Here is a 24,776-nt window from a genome sequence, read left to right as displayed (position 1 = left end):
TATATATAGTGGGAGGGTGGGGTTGGGTTTTTCCTCAGAAGGTTAGTGGGAGATGGGTGATTGACTCAATGAGTATGGTAAACCTGTTGACAACTGTTAATGGCTGCAATTAGTCGGGGGTGGGGGGAGCAGACAGACGACAGAGATGTGCCTCTTTTTGTACCTGTAGTTCATTCAGAGCAAATGTGACATAAGAGATATGGTCAGTGATTGGTGAACCAGGTGTTTGATTTAGAGTCTATTCCATTAACTTCTGCAGTGTGTGTGGGTTCTGTGCCAAATGTTAATAGTTCCTCTACTGACAAGGAGGGAAGGGCAGATCTGTCAATGTCAGTTTCTCTCACTTTCTCACTTTTCTTAATCTTAAATTCAGTTCTCCACATTTCCACATCAATTTGTGAGTTTGAAATAAGGAAAAGAAGAATATTCACCACCAAATTCCTCATAATAACCACATTCAATAAACAATGTTGCCTAATATAATGGATTGTTGTATGTTATTTCCACTATATACATTTTCATGCACCCTTTATCCTACGGCATATGCATATTGGAGATGTGTGCATTTTGAAGGCTGGTTTGTGTCTTGTTTTGAAAAGTGCAAATTAGGTAGGTTTGCCTTTAAATGCGAACTGAATCAAATTTCTCCTCCCTCCCTACTGACAAGTTGATGTGGAAATTGTTTTCTCCCTGAAAGTCAAAAGTTTTTAAAGTGCTGTCTTAGATGCAACAATTTCTTGAAGAAGCAGATGATCATAACCCTCTACAAGGGAGATTGCCATTAATATTACTGTATTAAATCAATATATTGTAGATAATGTAAGTAGATAATGTACTCTTAATGTCTGTGCTTTCAGTCAACCACCAGAGCAGTATTTTAAAGGGAATTACTATTAGGTAATTATAAGATGTCAGCCTTTGATGAGAGCGAAATAACAAAAGGTCAAAACAATCTGTTTGTCAAATAAAACTGGAGAGAAAGGAAAGCATTGCACAAAATATATTTTTTTCAATTTTATTATCTAAAATAATTCAGATTTGTTTAAGCAGAGTACTTGAGGACAGTACACAGGCTCTGTCAAGCAGTTGTACAGCAGATGCGCTTACATTCATACCACGCAAAGCTTCTAAAGTAGTAGCTAATTTTCCTTAGGTTGTGTTTGTGTGGCATGTTAAACCATAGTCAAATCAAAGTCCTCACTTTGCTCTCAGGGTCATGCTACCCTGGGAGCAAGCCTTGGTTTGTCTTATCACCTGAACACAGGCTAGTGGTTTGTTTTTCCCAAACAACCTACAAGCAGTAAGCCAAGCCTGGGCTACTACTTATGGCAGGGGTTCCCAAACTAAGGCCTGGGTGCCGGATGTGGCCCAATCGCCTTCTCAATCCGCCCCACGGATGGTCCAGGAATCAGCATGTTTTTAGAGTAGAATGAGTAGAATGTGTCCTTTTATTTAAAATGCATTTCTGGGTTATTTGTGGGGCATAGGAATTCGTTCTTTTTTCTTTTTCTTTTTTCAAAATATAGTCCAGACCCCCACAAGGTCTGAGGGACAGTGAACCGGCCCCCTGCTGAAAAAGTTTGCTGACCCCTGACTTATGGCTTCTTTGAAAAGAAACAAGTCCTGAGCCTGAGTTGAGACAGCACCATAAGCCCATTGCTTGTGGTTTGTTGCACTATGGCCAGCAAGAAGTCAAGTGGGGACTTTTTAGTACACTGTTTGTTTCCATTAAACCCATAGTTAAGCATAGTTGCACCCCAGGCCATTGTGTGCGAACTACAGCAAAGCAGTTCAGCATGTACAAGTCTCCAGTTCCAAGAAAAGACATTGTTTACTTCTCTCCCCCTACCCCGAAATCACCTGTGGATGAGGACATGCTTTGCACTTGTCACAGGTCTATCCCTGGTGTATGATGGGCCAGGATATGGGAGAATAAGGAGGTGAGCTGGGAGGTGGAGTTAACACTTAGCGCTCCAGTGACATGCACAGGAGTAAAATATGAAGCCAACTGGGAGAAGCTTGCCTGTGAGCATGAAGCTTTGGAGAAAACATTTGAGACTATATTTCCTCAGGAGGATTACTCAAACATCTGGAATTAGGTTTTAGATTTTTTTGTTTTTTTCTAGCTGCTACAAGAAGAAATAACTACTGTATATTAAAACCCTAAGGAGATTCCTTCTTGTGGAGCATTGTGTGTTGCAGAACTACCAGGAGCAGCTCTATTGGTTTCTTCTGCCCCGGGTTTGACCCTAAATTTACCTTCCTACCTTTCAAAAGCATCCCTTCTTTTTCTAATCTCAGTGAGCAAATAACACCTCATTTTCAGTCTTTGAAAACTACCAGTATGTTTCCCATACGCTGATGTGGAAAGTTTTCCCTGAAGGTAGAAAGTTTCAGATGAAACAAAAACTGCTGGTGGTATGTGAACTCTTGGACCAGCCCCGGCTGCCACTTGTAGACTCTTGGCTTGATTATGATTATTCCAGAATTAGATGGTGCAATTGAAGAGAGAGGAGGAAAATAATAATAGTATTACTCGGACTGATGCCACTTAGTGGCTTAGAGTCATATAAAATATGCAGTGTGTGTTATTGCTCATTCTGTTATATGACCAATATGTGAATTCCCAGGTCCATGTTTGGCACTTTGCACTAGTATGTTTTCTTCCCTGAACATATCCTCATGCTAAGTCAGTATTAAGGGTCTTCGTACTTGTGATCTAAATTTGTGTTTCTCTTTGCAGCAAACTCCCAAGTTGGGCAAGAGCTGTTGTCCCCAAAATATTTTATGTTACAGAGAAGGCATGGAATTACTACCCATACACAATTACAGGTACGTTTTAAAGAACAGGGGGGAAGTGTTGTTTTAAGATGAAGGTCATGTTTGCCCTTTGATGCACTTGTCCTTTGAGGCTCCACATCACAACAGGTACTAGATTCTGAAACGTTTGCTGGAAAGGCTAACTTCAGCTGCCATATGTTCTTGATTTAATTACTAGGTCTGTCCCTTTTGAAAACGGCATGTACGAATGAGACATCTCCAGGGCCTAAATAGGGGCATGTTGGTGGTAGTGGGAGTCTAGGAGAACCCATATTATTGCAGGAAAAAGGTGGTGGGCTAGAATATCTTCTTCCTAAGTAAGGGCTGCATATGTACCCTTCCCTTATGACACTGGTGGCACCCAAGGATAATGAACAGACACCAGCCTTCAGCTCACAAAGGGTGGGAGAATTATATTAGTTGTGGTGAAGTGAGTTGCAGCCAGCAAAAGGAACTGTTAAATAGGGTGAGGCCAGCAGAACGTAACAACTTAAGAAAGGGCATTGCTGGGTCAGACCAGTGGCCTATCTAGTCTAGCATCCTGTTCCCACAGTGGCCAACCAGATGCCTATGGGACGCTCACATTCGAGCACAGCCGCACTCTCCCCTCCTGTGGTGTCCAGCAACTGGCATTCAGAAGCATTGCTGCCTCCGACGGTGTGGGCAGAGCTTAGCCATTGTGGCTTGTAGCTGTTGATATAGATTTATCCTACATGAAATTGTCTGAGCCACTTTTAAAGTTATCTAGGTTAGTGACCATCAATGTCTCCTGTGGGAGCAAGTTCCGTAATTTAACTGTGCACTGTCTGCAGAAGCACTTTTTGAAACCTGCCCTGAATCTTCTAACATGCAGCATCACTGGATGTCCACTGGAGTTCTAATGTTATGAGCAAGGGAGAAAATTTTTTTGCCTCTTACTTGCCTTTTCTCTAAACTAAAATGTCCCAAATGCCCTCAAGCCATGGTGCTCATCTTCCTGGGGATTTTCCTGGGGATGCTAAGTGGAATGGCACTTGGGAGGCTGCCAGGATATTACCAGAGCTTGCCAACTGTAGCCCTGGAGTTTCCTTAGGATCACACAAGGGAAGGGACCATAACTCAAGGTGTGGAGTGCATACCTTTGCAGGCAGATGGTCCCAGATTCAACCCCTGGCATCTCCAGTTATACCCACCCACCCGAGTCCAGGGTGATTGGAGAAGCCAGTGCCTGGGACCCCAGAAAGTGGTTGCTACTCAGGATAGACCTACATTGGCTCCAGGTATGCTTCCGAGCACAATTCAAAGTGTTAGTGCTGACCTTTAAAGCCCTAAATGGCCTCGACCCAGAATACCTGAAGGAGCGTCTCCACCCCCATCTTTCTGCCCGGACACTGAGGTCCAGCTCCGAGGACCTTCTGGCAGTTCCCTCACTGCAAGAAGTGAGGTTACAGGGAGCCAGGCAGAGGGCCTTCTCGGTAGTGACACCTGCCCTGTGGAACGCCCTCCCATCAGATGTCAAGGAAATAAACAACTATCTGACTTTTAGAAGACATCTGAAGGCAGCCCTGTTTAGGGAAGTTTTTAATGTTTGCTGTTTTGTCGCTTTTTTATTATTAATATTCTGTTGGGAGCCACTCAGAGTGGCTGAGGAAACCCAGCCAAATGGGCAGGGTATAAATTATTTTATTATTATTATTATTATTATTATTATTATTATTATTATTATTATTGACAAGATAAACAAATAGGCAGACCCTGGTATGAGGCAGTTTCCTTATGTTTCTATCCCTGTCTGTTGGTTCCTTGGAGCCGTTTTTGCTGTGTCCCAAGAGCTGTTGAGTCTTCATGCCCATACAAAGTCTGACCCCTGCTATTGCTGCCAAAGGAAATGCCAAGTGTGAGGCAGAAATAGGATTCAGAGACAGTGCACCCTTCCCCCAACAATTGCTTTGGCATATTTTTGCTGAAGCAAGCCAATTTCTCCTCCCACAGTTATTGCTTGGGGGACAAACTTTCCTTCACCTCCACAGTATCTACTGGGAATAGGAGGTGGGGGCGTGAATTGAGGATGAGAGCTCAACATGCTGACTTGCAGGAAATGCATTTACTTTCAAAAGGTTTATCTGCACAAAACTAAATCATTTGCCAGATACAAATGTAATTCCGGTAATTAAATGCGGGTACGGAATGATGACTTCAGTCCTCTGAGGAGTGTGCCTAACCTAAATTGTATTCCTCTGTAAGGACAGTATTTGACCTTATAGGAATACGTTATGAAATCAGCATCTAATCTGTCAGGGCAGCTTCAATCTGTTTTGTGGGGTTTTTTTTCTGAAATTGACCTCACTGGAGTCCTATTTATAAACTGAATCAGAAACTGGAATATCCCGGTAGTACTGAGAAAGAGCTAGGATATCAAAGACAAAATAAAAGCAGGGCATTCCCATGACTTCCGCTACAAACAGGCCGTAGAGTGCTTATCTGTTTTCTTCTATTCATATATGCAGGTGATGAGTTTATCACCTGTCTCCTTGGGGTGCCTTAACAGCTCTTGGATGGGATGCCAGGGAGAGCAAAATTATGCAAAAATATCTGCTGCCCTGGTGCTTCAGGAATCAAACTTCCACGTCCACCAGCTATGAAACAATTGGAAATACAGCCTTTCAGCATTGTTCCTTCCCATATAATCCACAGGAAACACAATATGCATGTCAGCACAATGATTAATGCATTTTTACATTTTAATAAAGCAATATGAACAATAAAATAATTATGGCATTATTATTTTCCCCCTTTCTCTTCTTCCCATTGGGCAAATTTGGATCAGAATACACGGTAAGTTTTGCTTACTTTTTGTCATGTTAATTAAGTCTCTGAAAGGTTTTAGTAAAGCATAGCAATAGACTCTACAATGAGTTTTTTCATAGTGGTAATAATGCTCAGTAGAAGATGGATCCTCTTTTATATAACCAGGGAAGGATATTGCAGCTAATATTAGGAGGGCCTCATCAATTATTTAACTTAATATTATGTTAATTTCAGAAGCTTGATATATTTTGCTACCCAGTAGTTCTAATTGAAATGAAACCTCTATAAAAATAAGAAAAGGACAAGGCCTTTAAAGTGCCGGTTATTGCTGGTAGTCGAGACAGATTTTATTTTATCTTTTATTAACTCATAAAATGGTCATCTATCTGGATACAGTGTCTGGGAAAACTCTTCATTCTGCAAGCAAAATTAAACAAATCTGGGCTCAGTGCCCAGAAAGGAGAAAAGGAACTGAATAAAAGAATAAGAGACAGAAAAGGCACCAATATACCTACAGGTGCACTGATTCTATGATTTGATTTGGAACAGAACAGCCTTCTACTCTTTCCTCTTTCAACCGCAATGCAAAAATTGTAGAGATGTCATTCTGCAATCCAGTTCCTTACCCTATAGCTGTCTGACCAAAGCAAAGGATAAGAACAAGCAATAGTTTGATGAAATGAGAAAGGGGTAGGAAGGGCCTTTGCTCAATTAATCAAGTGATCAAACGGAAGCAGAACCCAACAGTTTCTGGACTACATTGATTATGCCTTATGGTGAACCTGCCCACTCCTTGAGATTATTTGGTGGACAGAGAGGTAGCATTACATAGTTTAGTTACCACGTGGCACAATATATAGTTGCATCTTGGTGGAGTCAGTCACTAGGCACACTGGATTTAGTTATCCCTGGGTAGAGTCGAGAGCTTTTTGTTACTGTTTCTGTCCGTGTTTAAGAGAGACAATATATTCTTGTCTAGCTTGCTGTCTACTGCATCGTCTAAGGCTAAGCCTTCCATGAAACGTTGGCAGGCACAGAGGACATCCAAAGAAGTCTCAGCCTCACTGGGTAGTCTCAGCCTCTTTATTTGTAGTAATTATTGCCAGGGAGAGCTCTATAAACCCTCATTCTCGGTAACCTTGGCAACTGTTTGAAGGCTGTTGCAGAACACTGGAGCTCAAGTCATAAGGCAAGAGGAGCACATTGTCCAGCCAACTCCAAGGATCTGTAGCTTCAGATTACACTCCGAAGTCTTGCCCAGCAGCCTTCAGATGATTCCATTTACCTTAGAAAATGTGCTTCTGAGCAACTACTAGGATCAAACGGAGACTATCTTTTTATTAGTACCACCTGTATAACATGCAGGCACTACTGGGTTCAAATTCCAAGGGTGAATAAAGAGGCTGTGTTGGTGCTTATTCTACAATTATCCAGCTTCCTTTCTCACACACAAAAAACAGGCCTGGAAATGTCCTAGTGGTTGTATAATGCCCCCCCCCTCCCAAAGCCTACCCCCTTGTGGGCTCTTTTAGCTGACTATACATTGCTGTTTTTATTTTGTACATAAAGGGCTTTGAGATCCTAATCGTTATTTTAGATTGACTCTTAACCTAATGCTATGTAATATACTATAACGGAGGACAAGTCCGATTCGCTGAAATATGGTATTCAGTGGAAGCTTCTTGGGATGGAAGATAGCAGGGCAGAGAGAGATGGCGCCATAGATAATGCCATATATCCTGAAATCCAATTGCCTTTCTGGAGAAGGGAAAACGTGTTACAATGGAGCCGTGAAATATCTTAACAACTTGCCTCATTTCAAGAGAAACTGATAGCAAATGTAACGTGTTGAAAGGGGATAGTGTTGAACTGCTCATCTACACTTCGAAACTACACCTCTCAATTATTACAAAGTTTGACTCTGCAGCTCATAACAGGTAGCTGAGTGACTTGATTCTGTAGGCCAGGCATGTCCAAAGTCCGTTTCGGGGGCCTAATAAAAGCTCAACAACTTCAATCCTAAAAAGAGTTCAACAACTTTGGATAAAATCGTAAAAATAAGCTCAACAACTTAAATCCAAAAAAAGGTCAACAACTTTGGTCGGCGCTCACACATGTTCACTTCATCAAATCTGGCCCTCTTTGAAAAAAGTTTGGACACTCCTGCATGTAGGCAGTGTTCATAAAATACATCAGTGGGCAAAAGGCTTGGAAAAACGTATACCAGTTGAAATTGGTGCCTGCCAATTAGAAGGTACAAATGATAAGGAAAACCTTAGCATCTCAGGACTGAGTGTCTCATACTGAGGCTGCATTAATGAGAATAGGATTACTCCGATGGATGGTGCCTTCCCACCAAATTCCCTCAACTTGAGATGTTGAGCAGTGGGAAGTATTTGTGCCGTTCCTATCCTAGTTTTTCATTAATGATTTTGTCGTGGAATTGGGTCGTGACAAATTTGTTAAAGGGAGGATACAACTTTCTGTTCTGCAGGCAGCATTGCTCTCTTTCCCACCCTTGTTTCAAGTTAGCTCACTATGCTCTCCTGTATGTGGAACTATGGGGGAAAAATAAAGAAGAAAAACAGGTTACTTACCTGTAACTATGACTCTGTGAGGGGTCATCTGAAGGTGAGGCCTTGGTGGTGGTGCCTCAACTGGGGGCTCCCTGGTTGGCACTGAGGGGGCCTTTTTTGGTGGTGGTTCCTCATTTGTGGAATGTCCTCCCTGATAAGGTGCACCAGTCTCCCCTGTTACTGACTTTTCCAGAGGAAGTTGAAAACATTCCTGTTTCCTTAGGCATTTGATGCTGAAAGATGCTGTTTCTGGCTGAAGTAATGTTTTAAACTGTTTTAGAATGCTTTAACTATATACATTATTGATGTATATATATTGTAGAAATATATTGTAGAAATAAATCAGTGACGCAAGCCACCCTCCTACTCTGCTGCTGGATGGAATCTAGACACACATAAAAAGAAGCTGTGAAAATGCTTTTTTTAAAAAAAAAAAATCGAAAAATATATTGAATTTGCCATAGCTCACCATCGCCATCTAGTGTCACATTTGGATAATGCACTTTATAACATACTTGAAACGTTTTATTTGCAGCTGTATAGATGACTCCATGGTGTCTTTACAAGCTGCAGGTGTCCTCACTCTTATTTTTTCCTTATTTATCTGCTGTGGGAGACCTTCAGGGACCAAGTGGGAAGACAGCAGCCACAATCCTTTGAGTGTGCACCTTGAGAGCTGTGTGGTTGTGTCATTATGAAAGTTTCCAAACTTTGCTCTGGACAGAAGGGAGAACAGACCTTCTGCCACATTCTTACAGCAGTAAGCCACACCCCACCTGAGAAGTATGCCATTTTGGCACAGCCCCCGTGCGATGGGAGGAATGAATGTCGCCTTGGGGCTATTTTCCTTTGGACTGTCTTGATATATATATGCTGGCGACTATAGAAATAATTCTGCCTTCAATCCCAGAGGTATTTTATGGTGATTTTCCTTCTAAATAATAATACAGTGGGTGCCTCGCTAGACGAATTTAATTCGTTCCAGGTCTCAATTTGTCCTACGAAAAATTCGTTTACCGAGTCCTGGTTTCCCATAGGAATGCATTGAAACTTAATCAATGCGTTCCTATGGGCTCCGGGGGACTGGCGGCGGGGAAGGCAGGCAGGCAGGCGCTTGCTCTCTTGCCTGCCTGCCTTCCCCACCGCCTGTCACATGATGATCGGCGGGCGCTGCTTGCCGGGGCTTGTCAACCCTGGCAAGCAGCGCCCACCGATCTTCGGCTCTGTCCCCCGGCTGTGTGACAGGCGGGGGGGGGGAGGCGGAGGAACGATCGGTTCCTCTGCCTTTCCCCCACCCCGCCCGACAGAGCCGGGATCAGACGAGGGTCTTCCCGCGCTAGTGTTCCGCTGGTCTCTGCCAGTTGCCCCTCACTGCTCACAGCAACCGGCAGAGACCAACAGAACACAAAGGGGAACCAGCTGCAGCGCAGGAAGAAGGCAAAGGAAGATCAGCTGAGAGGCGCTGACAGCTAATCTTCCTTTGCCTTCTTCCCACCTACAGCTTGTTCCCCTTTCGCTAGAGGAATGCCCTGTAGGTTTTGCGATCAGAGGTTTTTATGGCCACGCTTCACAAGATGAAGCGGCAGCCATAGAAAACCTCGTCGTCTTGCGAGGCAACCTCCAATCGCAAAATCTCTTCGTTAAGCGAAAAATTCATCTAACAGGGCATTCGTCTAGCGAGGCACCACTGTATAAATTAGCTTTGAGACAAGGGACACCTCTCATTGATCAGAAACATTTCAGGGGACAGGGACAGAAGGAGCAGCAAAAGTGTTCCATGTCCAAAAACATATTAGACTATTTTCAATGTATCTAACTGCTTTATAGTGAGTCAGGCTATTGGTCCATCTATCTCAGTATTGGTTACTCTTAACATTGTTCTCCAATCTTGCTACCTGAGATGGTGTAATTGGAAATGCCAGGGATTCAAATGGAAACCATGAAACAAGTTTCCCTTGGCCCGAATAACTCTCCCCTCCCCAAGACTCCGGTCTGCTTTCGATTCTTGTTGGGTTGGTAAGCCTATCCCTACTATCTTTGAAATCGGGGGGTGGGGTTGAGTACAGCTGCCTGCCCATATGGTTCACCCCAGGATTGAGGACAGTGCACTGTGTTATCTTGTATATTAACCATCTGCAATTGATTGGATTTTGGCAGTAATCAGAATATATTTTCTGCACAGTGACTTGCTTTCACTCAGCATGAATAATGATAGGGATGAAAAAGAAAGGTTTAAAGGGAATTGGGTTAGCTAGTTTCGGCTATTGTTTAGTTTGCAGGCTAAAGACCTCTCTCTTGGCTTTGTCGTCTGTGCAACGGACGGTAACTTCAAAACTTTTATTTACTTCAGTAATGCTAGGAAGAGGCCTACCATGTGACATCATTAATCCTTTGCCGTAACAGCCACAGAAATTTTTCATTCAGTGCACACAATGTTGAATGGATAGTTAATTGGTAAATTCTATCCAGAGGCTCAGAACGTCATGGAAAAAATGCCTATTACATCTGCTTTTGATGGTGAAACATCTGGAGTGGCTGTATCATAAATTCCACACTCCATCAGTCACCAACCAGAGGCTTCCAAGCTTAGTTTAAAGTGCAGTGTTGAAAAGACTGAGATATATGCAATGACAAATATCAAACTCAACATCTCTTGGCTGACAATCTTTCAGTAAATGGTATATGTTAGCTTGCTTTCCTGAGGGCTAAAGCTTACTCATTTCTTACTTTGCTGTTAAAGAAACCAGCCACTTCATTGCCTTTCTCAGAAACAGCACTTCCTGATAAACTAGGTTACTATGCCACATTGAACATTTCAGGATTATCCAAGTTGCATTTTAATTATTTACTTACACCTGTTATAGCTATTCTGCCAACATTAATGGCAGCAACAAGGGTTGGGATGCTCTCAACTTCCAGAAACTTGCAAATTTAAATTAGGAAAATTGGACCCTTTGGAGACTATTATCCACTTGCATACCAAGATGCAGTCTAGGTAGCAAAAATTGCGTTTACTCTGAAGCCAAACCAAATTACATATTGATTTTTACATAGTGCTAAAGGTGCATCACTTTTTTTTTTAAAAAAAAAAGTCATTCCTGCTGTCACCCCAAAGTATTGTGCCAATGTTTGATTGGTGAAGCTACTGTTGACTTAATGTTAGTGAAATAATAATAATCCAGGGGAAGAGAATGCATGTTGTGCCTGTGATGTCAGGACCAGCATGCAGTGTCCACTGGATTTCCAAATAAACATTGCACACACTTGAACAAGTATTGGCTGCTCAACTCCAAGCTTCCTTGGATGATATTGATAGCTCGGGTCCTTTTTCAGTCTGGTTTTAAATCCAGTTTTGTGACTGAAAGAGCTTTGGTTGCCTTGGTAAGTGATCTGTACTGGGAACTGGTTGGATTTCAGTACCATTGACCATGGTGCCATTCTGGAGCATCTTGCAGGGACAAGACTTGGGAGTACTTTTATACAGTGGCTCCAGTCTTACATTTGACTTATGGCAGATGCAGGCAGCATGGTGCCCTCAAGGTGCTGTTTGACTACAACTCCCACCATCCTGCTGGCTGGGGACAATGGGAGTTGTAATGCAAATAAAATTGGGAGGGTGTTGGCTACTCCTGATTTATGTGGAGTTCCATCTTGTCCCTGATGTTGTTTGACATTTTAATGAGATTGTTGGGGGAGGTCTGGAGTTAGGCATCATCAACCTGAACATAGCTGCCAAGTTTTCCCTTTTCTCGCGAGGAAGCCTATTCAGCATAAGGGGAAATCCCTTAAAAAAAGGGATAACTTGGCAGCTATGAACCTGAACATAAATATCAGTCTTTTCTTCTAATGCCAAGGAAGCTCTAGGGGGCTCCTTAACTGTTGCCTGATTGCAATGATGGGATGGATGTGGTCTTATAAGGCAAGGATTAATCTAGACAAAATAGTAGTGATTTTGATCAGTAGGAGAGTGACTGAGGGTGGTATTGGATGGGGCGGCAGTCCCCATGAAGGATCCAGTCTGCAGCTTGGAAGCACTCCTGGGACACCACTTTACTCCTAGAGCAGTGTTTCCCAACCTTGTGCCTCCAGCTGTTTTCGGACTACAATTCCCATCATTCCTGACCACTGGTCTTGCTAGCGAGGGATGATGGGAGTTGTAGTCCAAAAACAGCTGGAGGCACAAGGTTGGGAAACACTGTCCTAGAGGACAAGGTGATAGTTGTGGCCAGGCATGCCTTTTCTCAGCTTGAGCTTCTGCAAAAGCTGTGCCCTTTCCTAGACCATGCAGATATGGCCACTGTCATTTGCAACCTGACTGCCTCCAGACTGGACTACTGCTGTCCCACTCCAAATAGGGTTGTTGTTGAAAGTTTTATTTCTATACCACTTTTTATTTTAAGGGGGGGGGGAAATCTCACAGCTGTTTACAGCACATTAAACCATCAAATAAAACAATCCACAACAAAACAAATTCAAGGTTCAAAGGAAAATGTTTCAGATTCTTCTCTAAGTGACAATTTGCTTTCTCCATATTCATTTACCTACTTAATTTAAATAGCTGCCCCACAGCAGAAGTACTCCAGGTGGTGTGGTGGTTAGAGTGTGCGACTAGGACCCGGGAGATCAGGGTTCAAATCCCCCACTCAGTCATGAAGCTCACTGGGTGACCTTGGGCCAGTCACAGCCTCTTAACCTACCCCACAGGGTCATTGTAGGGTGAACCATAGAATCTGAAGAGTGGGAAGGAACCCAAGGGTCATCTAGTCCCACCCCCTGCAAAGCAGAAATCTCAACTAAAGCATCCATGATCATGTACTCCTAAGAGAAAAAGTTGGGATATAAAGGTGATAAATAAGCCTTTGGAGAGGGTTTGGAACTCCACTTGGTGCAAAATAGACTAGCCAGATTAGCTTCTCGTTTTCAGTTCTCAGAACATATCACACCAGAACTTTTTCAATTGCACCAGCCCTCCTATTTGTTTCAGGACACTTATAAAACCCTAAATGGCTTGGCACCAAGTTGTCCAAAGAACCATTTCCTCTCTCATGATCCTGTTTGTCTGCCTCTTTCAACACCTGGCCTCTACTTTACGTCCTGCCACCTTTGGAGGTGTGTATGTGCCGTAGCTGCACTTCTAAGGAGAAGCTCTCTCCTGAGATAACCTTAGTCGGCCCTTCTTCTCATTAAGGAAGGCAGTAAAGATTTCTTCTTTTCTCCTGCGCCTTTAGCCTCCTTCAATGGTGATGTATTTTTTAACTGACCCACTTGCTTTATGTGCTTTTCGTGCTGCTGTTTTAGCGATTGAATTGATACCTTTGCTTCCCACGCACCCAGACGTATTTCATTATTGCTGTGTTTAGTCCGGAGGCTGCTTTGGGTGCCATTTTGGAGGCCGAAAGATGAGGGTAGAAATTTTCTAAATCGATAACTATGAGGCCCTGACAGCATGCTTGCAGGCAGTCACGGCAAACGACGCAGGAATGGCAGCGGCAGCAACCGGCTCCAGATGCAGCCTCCTTCTCCTGTCAATGGTTTCAAGGACTCAGCTCTGTCTGACATTGAGCTAAAGGTGTTTTGGTGCTGTTGTCAACAAAAGTACTTGAAGTACATTCCAGAAGTATGTGAGTTGGCAGGATGCTAGGCAGATTTTTAAAATGTATTTAACTTAATAAAAATGCATATCGTGTTGAACAGTTATTTTGGATGACACAACTCTTAAGGTCAGCCATTAAGCCTTGAATATTTTACCATATTTGAGATCAAATTATCCATCACCACTGGCAATACTAGGTTCTAATCAGCGGCGGAGCTTCATGCTCCACCACCGGGGGGCGGAGAGCAGGCGCGCTGCCCCCAGTGACGTGACGCACGTTCTGGGGGCGGGGCGCACGTTTTGTGGGTGGGGCGCGCCGGGCGCAGTGACATGGCACACGTTTTGGGGCAGGGCCCGTCGCGTTTTGGGGCGGGGCACACCTTTGGGGGCGGGGCAGGCAGCGGTGATTGTGCCCCTGGGATCACGTCACTCAGGGCGATCCGCCCCCACCGCCCCTATCTTCCTATGCCCCTGGTTCTAATGACTATTATTTATTTATTTTCCAAACAGCCCTTCATTCAAGGATCACAATACAATAAAATACATAGCATAGTAACAAACAAAAACAAAAGGCCATAGAGATTTTACAATTAACCATAGGCCCAGGAGAAGAGGAATGTTTTTGCCTGGCGCCTAAAGATAAGCAACGAAGGCGCCAGGCGAGCCTTCCTAGGGAGAGCATTCCACAAGTGGGGAGTCACGGCACGTAAGGCTCATTCTCATGTTGCCGCCCTCCGGACCTCTCATGGAAGAGATACACACTGAAGGGCCTCAGATTATGATTGCAGGGTCTGGGTCATTTCATGTGGGGAGAGGCAGTCCTTGAGGGTTATAGGGACTACAAACTGATATGAGCAAAATGCTTGGGCCAGAATGAAATTTGGGTAGCTCAGGCAGCTCACCAAAGCTGATACCACCAAATCCTATAGTTGAAGAGGACCGCAGGGTAAGATAGCCCAGGGAGCCAACAAGAAGACAGATATGAGAGGCACAAGACAACAGGGAAGCAATTGGGGAGGTTGGGGGGAGGAACAACCTGGAACAGAGACAGGCAGCCTAATGATTTCCTTCTCCTTTAGCAGTAACCAAGAATGGCTCCTCTAGCCATGTGGTGTTTGTAACCTGGCTTGAATTTCCTGCCATGCCTCCTCCTCCTAATAAATATAAACATGGTCCCAGTAGTTCATGGAATAAAGGACTGGTGCCACACAAGTGAACAAGAAGTGACTAATTGCAGGGCCAGAAGCCACTTTTTAAAAAACCCAGAAAGCTACTAATTAAAGGGACATAGTGTGTTTTCAACTAAATTGTGTGTGCGAGATCCGCTCACAAAATGTGACTTTCCTCTGGCCTCTTCCCCCTTTGTGGCTCTAGCTCTGGAGGGTTGGAGGGAAAAGGTTTAGAGGAAACATGGGGAGGAGAGGGAGGGAAAATTCCGTTGTGTGAGGAGACCTTTTTTCACGCACACATATGCGACATTACAGTATGTTGAATTCTGCCCAGTGTTCCTGAAAAACTTCAGTAGTACTCTGTCAGTCCACACTGGACAAGTTATTTGCTGCCACAGATTTTTAAGACCAAGATCCCTGCCACAAATCAGCTGAGAAAAAAGCACAGAACTACATAAAAAACCCTGGAATGCAACTCGATCTAGATTTTCCATTAAAAAAATGAGTCAATTAATTATGTCAATTATGGAGAAAGCAGCTAGTACGAAATCAATCCTAACCACTCTATTTTTATATAAATGTGCCTTTCCTGCTCTGGAAAAGAGCTGGATTCAGCTTTGAACAGGCCTGAAATAGTTTCCAGTGATTCAGAATTAATGTTTCTAATGACAAAGGAGAGAATTTTCTGTTTGAAGTTTCTGCAAAAGGTTCCCATTGGAAGATTGTTTTCTTTGGTTGTGAACCACAGGTTCTAGTTAGATGAAAAAAGCAGAGAAACGGCATTATCTGGTTTAATCTCCAATATTTTTATTTCAGGACATTGTAATCCCTTCATCCACTTCACATGCAATTTCAGTGGAAAGATTGCTATTATAGCAGCAACCCATAGGCTGGCTGAAAAATGCCATGTGTTTTGTATTCTGTTCCCTTAATTCTTTGGCACTTGTCTTGGCTTACTTATATTATACTGTGTTCTTGCAGTTGCTTCTCATTGCTATGACAACACTAATCAATCATCACACTAAAAATAGACTTCTTTTTTTTTAAATAGAAGGTGTCTGTGGTGAATCGAAAAATACAACTGTGGCTCTGCCTTTTCAATATGCTGTTTTCTCCTCTCCTTCCACTCAGGGAATACTGCTATCTTTTGGCAATTAAACCAGTTCTCTTCTGCAGTAATACACTCCTTTGTTGCACAGATGATTATATGGACACTTGACTTCTTGTGACACCTCTGTCCTCATGTCAGAGATTGCTGCCTGAATGCCTATTCTCTCTGATGCATTGCTGAAAGGTCTTCTCTACCAGCTTTGTGTGGATAGGCAACTATGTGATGGGCAGGGTGGGAATGTCAGGATGCTATCAGTGGCTGTTTCCCAGGAAAGTATAAAAACAAGAGAAGATTTCTTACCATCCTTTCTTATTTATTCAGTATTTACAGAGAGAGGCTATAAAACCCAACCTCTTGGATAATGGTGTTGTCCCAAGTGAATCTCCACCTTTCTTCTCTCCCCCTTCTCATTCGTCACTTCTACGGGTACTGCTACATGCCCTCTGTCTTTGAATTCTTTGCTCTCCTACTTTCAAGACTCGCAGGATTTTGGGAGATGGAGGGTCTGGAATGCTTTCTAATGACATCATGTCAGCTGGCTCTACCAGCTGGCTCTACCAATTTGGCTCTACCATGATTTCCCAACTTTCCCCCTCATCTGCCTCTGAGCTGCGACCTCCCTCAAATCCCTGTTGTAAATCTATACCGTCTTCCTTTTCCTCCTCCCTGGTAGGGTTAGGCTGGGGAGGCAGTCTCCACCATTCCTCCTTTGCCCAGTCCCCTGACAGAAGCAGGGCACTGACATTTGCTGTCCAGGTGTAGTATACCTTTGCATTCTTGTGCCACTAGAGTCGAAGTATATTTGCTCTCACGGCACTTGGAGATTTAACATCAGACCTGTAACTTTCGGGAACATGTGCCATACATTTTTTTAAACTCAAGAAGCAAATTTTAAAAAGGACAAAAATTAAGTGGCTCGAATCCTAAGTAGCCTTCCATGAACAGAAGGGTTCTTTCCATTTTCAGATTCATCCATACTGTTGTTTGTCGTGGGCTGTAAGCTTCCTGAACCTCCATTAATTCTCTGTTATTCATACTGCGTTCTCCAAATCACAGATCCACACGTGCAAAAGCCAGGTACTGCACACAACTGTGCACAAGAATCTCTGCACACCCACATATGAAACAGATTGTTGATTCTGAGTTACAAGAGGCTGAAATTATAGTAAGCTCAGAAGCAGGAGCAAGTTCAAAACAAAAATTGCCTTTAAGGAATTGAGTGTTCAGTTGCTTTTGCATCCAGTTTTCTCAATGATTTAGTAGACTGGAGCCTTATGACCAACTGAAAAGCTAGATGTTTCCTACATAATATTGCAAACCTTTACAATCCATTAAGATTTTATGGTTTCAGATTATTTTCTTCCTTTTAAAGAAACACCTGACAACCCCTAGAGATGCTGAAATGGGAAATTAGAAAATTCACCCTGTGTATTCCTGTTTGTGCCATGTGTAAACATAAATTACCAGATTTCTGCTGGAACATATGCTTGAGTGGGGTGGGAAGAGAGAAAGAATATATTAAAATGCAATACATTTGCAAACATAAATTCCTGCATTTGTATCTTGCATCTGATTTTAATTCTCTCATAAATGAATATGCTTTCACTTAAAAGGGAAAAAAATGTACTTTGTCTGTAATGAATGGACTTCTCTGCATGATGCATAAACAGTTCTCTGGCTCTGCTGAAGCACAATGTCAATTATTGAGGGCATGTGATGAATCTCAAAACATATTCTGTGACTTGTAGTGCAATCTAGGTTCAGACCAGTGCTGTTGAAAGCTGATGAGGCTCAGTCAGTAAAGATGGTGGGGAAAGGAGGGTGACCATTGGTGATTAAAAAGGGAGAATGTGAGGTGTTAGAAAGGCTTTTAAGGGTGTGGCATTATGAATAGATGTGCCCTGAGACCTTCAGCTGAGGTCAGAGGCTTAAGTATTTTCAGACTGATTCATGATCCTAAAATGTGGCTTAATCTGACAGAGTTCCATTTTTTTCCATTGCTAGTTATTGGTTTTAGCAAGAATTGCTAGCTTTATTTTTCAAAATGGTGAGGACCTCAGTCTGTGCACTAAAGACAGCTGCAACCTAGTGGTTAGGCAAATCTTTTCTTCTTCTCTCATTTCTCTTATTCCAGGCAGCAGATGCCATGAATGGTATACATCTTTTGCACTCTTTAGAATTCTGAAGATCTTAATCTTCTTTTGAGGCCTTAGAAGAAGAAAGACCACACAAGGTTATAAATAATGTTGTTGTTAAGGCTCTCCAGAATGTTGGAGGCTGCATTATGCTGTATACCAAGTCAGACCATTTGCTTTTCTAACCCAGTTTTGTGCACTGTGACTGAAGACAGTGTGTACTTTCATTCAAGGAGCAATGGACACATCCCCATGTCAAAACAAAAGTGGCAGGGTCTTATCCATGAGATCTTGTTTGCAGATGATGCAGCCTTGACAGCACACTCCCAAGTTTTGCCCAAGTTCTGCATGGGGTTCGGCCTCACCATCAGCCTGACAAAGACCAACATCTTGGGTTAGGATGTTGCCAATACTCCACATGGTCATCAGCATCCACACGCTTGACATAACCACTGAAGCTGAGCCAGACAAGAGTATTGGTAAGGCAGCCACAGCAATGGCTCACCTCTCCAAAAGGGTATGGGAGAATGTGATGCTAACAACCAATACCAAGATGAAAGTCTATCAGGCTTGCGTGTTGAGCACGCTGCTCTATGGAAGTGAGTCGTGGGCAACTTATCACCTACCAGGAGGGGTGCCTAGTACCTTCCATATGTGCTGTGTCAGGAAGATTTGGGGCATCACGTGGCCAGGCAGAATCTGAAACACAAATGTGCTCTTCCAAGTCCACATTCCCACTTCTGTCTCAGTGACATCTATGCTGGCTTGGTCATGTACACAGAATGGAAGATGGCAGGAACCCCAAGGATGTGCTTTACAGCTTTAGGCACCAGGCCTGTTGGCAGACCAACTATGCGTTATAAAGATATCTGGAAACATGACATGAAAGCTGACAACATTAACCCAGCTGTGTGAGAATCCCTTGCAAATGACCTTGGTGACTGGAGATAGTCAGGTTGTGTATCTACAGCAGTGACCAGATGAGATATACCTGCTGGGAGGAGTACAGAAAGAAAAAATGCCATGGTGCATCTGCAACAGCAAAACTGGATGCCTTCATCTGCCTGAGCTCCAATAAAACATGTCTCTCCTGTACGATCTCTACAGCCACTGCAGGTGCTGTAACTCTCCAATGGTTTGACTTTGCGACATTAGTTTTGCAAACTGAAAGTGCTCTTACACCCTAGCTCAACGAAACATTGTCATATAACTGTATCATAAATAAATTGGAGCAAAAGCTCAATAAAGACCAGGCATAGTCTAATGGCTGCATAATTCATCCTGCAAATCAGGATGAATCCTATATAATAATGTCCAAGTTGTCCCTGCGTCCAAGCTGTCCCGTGTGTCCCTGGGTCACTGCGCATGTCCCCCAGGGACACAGGGATTGGACAGCAGAGACAACCAGGGACACAGGGATTGGATGTGCGCGCTCTCCCCATCCCCCCACCCCTCTGCCAACCGCTGCTCCCGGCCGACAAGCACCTCACTGCAGTTGCGCTAAAGCGTGAGGAGGAGAAGGCTGCTTTCCCCCCCTCCTACGCTCCCCGCCCACCGGCGACTAGCAGCAAGTCCCCCCACCCCTCTGCCTACCATTTCGTCGGCGGAACTGCCTCCGTCAAGGGACGGTGCCCCCACCCACCCACTCAGCTAGCCCAGCCGCCCAACACCATGCGCTCCTCGGGATGCGCGCACGCTCCCGTGTCCTGCTCCGAGATTTCAAGTAAGGATTCAGTGAGATGGGTTACGGAGCAGCGTGCGCGCCTGCGCGGAAAGCGCCGATTCCCTCCGCTCTCACTCTTCCCCCAACCTCCCAACCAGCAGCCGCGCGCGCACGCTCTCACATATCCTCTAGCGCCCGTTTTCTAAACGGGCTGAACAACACTAGTACTGAATAAACAGCTCCCTCCTGTGAAATGACTCCTTGATGCTTTCATGTGCACTTGCTCCACAAAGGTTGGGGATACTTATGTCTGCTGTGACATAATTTTCAGGGATGAAAAGTCCATGTAGAAATTTGATGTTGCCACCTATGGACTAAAAAAAAATGTTTTCAGCATTGTAAAAAAATGTAAAATTGACACTCCAGAATGAGTGACAGTATTTAGTGTCACGAACTGTTTTGATTTTTCTCTTTCTTCCTGCCTTCTTTTTAAAGCATTTTTTTTTCAAAGGATTCTGAACAGCTCTTGATGCACAAGATGGAAACTAGTGAATTCATTCCTGGCATTCGCAAAATAAAACTGCTAGGTTATAATGTACATATGAACTGGTGAGTTATAAATGGCTACAGTTCTGATTCTGATTTTCTTTTCTTTGCAGTGTTCATTTTTACCTAAATTTTCCATTCACATAGAGACAAAATATGAGGACAACAAAGGAAGCAATGATAACGTAAGTGATACCTCTTCTTAAAGATCCAACATGTACTATCTGTAAAGGCTTTCATTAGCACGCTCAGCAAGGTTCTCCCTTACGATCTTCAGAGCTTTTCTGTATCTAACTTGACTCCAAAAAAGCAGACTTTCTGTTTTGTATGTAGAGATTCTCAGCTCCTTTCCTTCCACTCCCTACTTCTTCTTAGTTTGGTGGAAGGTGATGTGAACAGAGAGCATTCATTGGTCACGGAACACAGTGCCATTATTGGGCTACTGATGTGCATTTTCTAAGGAAACTCGTACCTGTTACTGAGATGTAATTTGACTGCTAGCCTTCGGACTTGTGGAAACCTTGAGTGTCCAGGGAAGTGACAGGATCTTAAAAGGGAAGGGATCCTCTTAAGGAGAGTTAATCAATTAGAATGCAACCAGCAGCCACTGTTGATGAATTGACCTATCATAGTTAAGCAAGATGATAAATGCTTTTCTACGGCACTCAACTGAAATATAGTGTAGATAAATGGATTGTATTGAAATTTATATTCAATATAAAGAATCCAATATAAAGGAACACTGCTCTGCCTTGAATCTTCAAGGATTAGCACTGTTGAATAGTCTCAGAGTGTGCCTTTTTGCTGAGTGCCCTGCAGAGGACAAGCTATAGATGGTGTGGATCCCCTCTCAAACTCTCAGAGGCATGACCTTCAGAGTCTGGTGGTTATTTGTGCTCTTCAGACAAGTTATTTGTCAAATTCTACTTCAGACTCGATAAGTCTGGAGGCTTTGGGGTGTGTGAGCCCTCTGGAGCCGAAGGTTTTATATGTAGCTCAATGGATCAACTGAGCTAAATGGACCAGTACAAAGCAGCTTTGGGAGTAGCTGTGTTGGTGTATTGTGACAAAAATGAGTCTAATGGCATCTTGAAGACTAACATATTTATTGTGGCACTTTGCACACTTATTGTGGCATTGGCTTTCGTGGACATCCGATGTAAGTGCGCTCTCTCTCTCTCTCTGAAATAATTTTTATTGATTTGTACAGATCCATTCACACAAACAGTATTATCACAAATATTAAACTTTACCCAAGATTCTTCCTAATCTCGAGACTTCCCTCCTCCCCTCCGTGGATTCTTTAACTAACTTTTTTAAACTGCATATTATAAATCTGTCCAGTTTATCATCCTCCATTGTATCCAAAGTCTATGTGTCGATGCAAGAGTTATTTAAAGCCTGCCAAAGAGTTCAAGTGTTTACAGTGGTCTTTCAAGTGCATTATTTATTTATCCCATTCCTTGTTGAAGTTTTGATCCTCCTGATTTCTGATTTTTCCAGTTAATCTTGCCATTTCTGCAAAGTCCAATAATTTCATCTGCCAGTCCAACCTAGTAAGTACCATATTTTCCCGTGTATAAGACTAGGGTTTCCCCCCTAAAAAATAATGTCAAAAATTAGGGGGTGTCTTATACATGGATACATCTCCCCCCATTTTCTTAAATCTGAGTCCCCAAAAATAAGGGGCATCTTATACATGGGGGCATCTTATAGACGGAAAAATACAGTATCTTGTTGTCTTTCCATCTCTGGGCAAAGAGCATCCTTGCCCTTTGTCCACGCCATAATAGCCAATAAAGTACGGCAATAATCTTCGCTGCTTCTATGAATATCAGATAATTGGTGAATTAGATTACTACATGAGTAGGTGCTGCCATGAAAACCATTTTGTTAAGAGAGGTTTAGCTTTGTCATCAGTAAAGCTAAACAATATTCTTAAAAGCCATTCTTTTTAGAAGCAATTAGCGAAAGCCGTTTCCCTCTTTAAAATGGCAGATTATTTTCTTCTACACACAGAATTTAGATACATAACTCAGAATGATGATCCATTAGGAGCTACATATAAAACCTCTACGGATAATGAAAATAATATATGTTAATGTACTCTTTGGCCTCATCATAGGAGAGATTTTTAAAATGAGTGTTTCAGAACTGACCATTAATCAAATGGAAACCGAGAAGCAATTTTCTAGTGTACATATTCTTGGTACAGATGAATAACGACAATGGCATTTGACAAATTAACAGCCGAAGCATACTAAAGCCAGCTGTATTATAGCAGATGGATTTTGTCTTTGCATATTAAGCTGCACTAAATTGTGGGATTCACCCAAAATAAAGAAATCCTTTTTCACTTATGAACTTGTATTGTATGAATATGATATTACTGTATCAGCATACCCTTTTTCAGGAATGAGTTACCTGTGGTCATTCCAGATGTTGCCAGACTCCAGCTCCCATCAGCCCTAGGCAGCATAATTTATGGGAATTATGGTCCAACATCTGGAGGGCCGAAGGCTACCCATCTTGGCTGTTGTTCAAAACCTCAAAACTTTTATTGATACCAAAGCAAACAGAAATGGAAAAATCCTTCTAATTTCAGATTATACTCACTCACAGTTTCTGAGTATAAATGCAGCCAGATTAGGGAAGCATTTGTCAAGCATAACAGCAGAGAAATGTATAATCCTTTGCAATGAGGAGAAAGGGTTTAGGTACAGTTCCAAGGAAAACATACCAGAGTCATCCCACAGTTTCTTTCCAAAGAATTATTGTTCTCATTAACAAAGGAAATACACTATAACTAATTTTCCTTTTAAAACCTCTTTAACGAGTCTTTTAGCCAGCTTTGCTACATGAACTCAGCCAGCACTGTTTGGAGCACTAGCATACTAGTCATTTACAGTACATTTTAAAGCTGTTTTCCAGTGATGCATCGCGGCAACAACTCACATAATCTCTGACCACTGGCCATGCTGGCTAGTGCTGATGAGAAAAGTCCATTGACATCTGGAGGTCATCATGTTGGGTACCCTGATACAATATGTTATTGTCAGGGCTAGTGTGCGGCTTCCCACGACCAAGGACCACCAAGGCTCGATGATGGGTTTTCAAGCTTTATTGCTATATACTTATGTACAGTTCAGAGTTCAGAAAGACATGACCACCTATTCCGAGTCAGAATCTGGAACTGGCGCGCGTCTCGATCTACGCCAGCAGAACAACTTCGGCCCGCCTCGTTCCCTCCTTTGCTCCTGACGCTTTCCCCGTCTGCAGACCTCAGGGGAGGGAGCGGGACCAGACCCCTCCCCCGAACTGCTCAACAGCCTCCTCATTGCCCCGACTTCCAAAACCTCCCCTGCTGTAGTACCTTCGGACACCTCCTCTCCTGTGCGCGCGTCGGTAGCATCCCTAAGCCTCTCTGCCTCGCTCGGAGCCCTTGCGGTTCGCTCTCCTGCCAGCCCTCCTCTTGCTCGGCCGTTCCCCCAGGTTCCTGTCCCTGTGTGGACTCGCTCCCCTCCCAGGGTCCCCTGACATCCATCCCCATCACAGAGCTAACTTGGCATCTGGGCTTCCCTTCATAATTACTGACCACAACTAATAGCCATCTTACATAGGGATGCGGGTGGCACTGTGGTCTAAATCACAGAGCCTAGGGCTTGCCGATCAGAAGGTCAGTGGTTTGAATCCCCGCAACGGGGTTAGCTCCCGTTGTTCGGTCCCTGCTCCTGCCAACCTAGCAGTTCGAAAGCACGTCAAAGTGCAAGTGAATAAATTGGTACCGCTCCGGCGGGAAGATAAACGGTGTTTCCGTGCTCTGCTCTGGTTCGCCAGAAGCGGCTTAGTCATGCTGGCCACATGACCTGGAAGCTGTCTGCATACAAACGCCGGCTCCCTTGGCCTATAGAGCGAGTTGAGTGTGCAACCCCAGAGTCATCCACGACTGGAACTAACGGTCAGGGGTACCTTTACCTTTACCCTTTACTGTGCAAACTAAATTGAGTATCTTTATTATTGGGAAAGTAAGTGAACAAAAATGTAGAAGACATCTCTAGTTATGCCTGCCCATGTTGAAAGTATTTTTATATCGATACATATAGTATTAGAGACTAGAGTCTGTTTTGTTTCGGCACAGATTGCAGAATGATGGTTACCCACTTATTTGCTTTTGCCAAAAATTCAGCAAGGCAAGCAGGGAATTTAGGCTGTTCTTAGTTTAGGAAATTCAGGTATTGTATCATTTTAAGCAGCACTGTCTGAAGCATGCACCAGTCTTTATGATAGACAAGTCTGGGCTCCTTGTAAAAACAGCCATTAAGCAGATAGAATAACTGAGATTCCACTTTAAATGAAGCCCCATAGCATCATAACAG

The 24,776-nt window shown here is 43.3% G+C and overlaps 1 protein-coding gene across 4 annotated transcripts in view; it reads left to right on the top strand.

Moving 5' to 3' along the window:
* Positions 1-24,776, top strand: part of PITPNC1 (phosphatidylinositol transfer protein cytoplasmic 1) — a 121,301-nt gene that overhangs the window by 62,435 nt on the left and 34,090 nt on the right. For all 4 annotated transcript variants that reach the window (XM_088662978.1, XM_088662981.1, XM_088662979.1 and 1 more), the window contains 3 exons: positions 2,744-2,832; positions 5,627-5,634; positions 20,514-20,585. In XM_088662978.1, coding sequence (XP_088519104.1) covers positions 2,744-2,832; positions 5,627-5,634; positions 20,514-20,585 — 169 coding nt within the window. The remainder of the gene's footprint in view (positions 1-2,743; positions 2,833-5,626; positions 5,635-20,513; positions 20,586-24,776) is intronic.

This window comes from Zootoca vivipara, chromosome 2, assembly GCF_965207765.1.
Source record: "Zootoca vivipara chromosome 2, rZooViv2.hap1.1, whole genome shotgun sequence".
NCBI lineage: Eukaryota > Metazoa > Chordata > Lepidosauria > Squamata > Lacertidae > Zootoca > Zootoca vivipara.
This window is presented reverse-complemented; position numbering and strand designations above follow the sequence as displayed.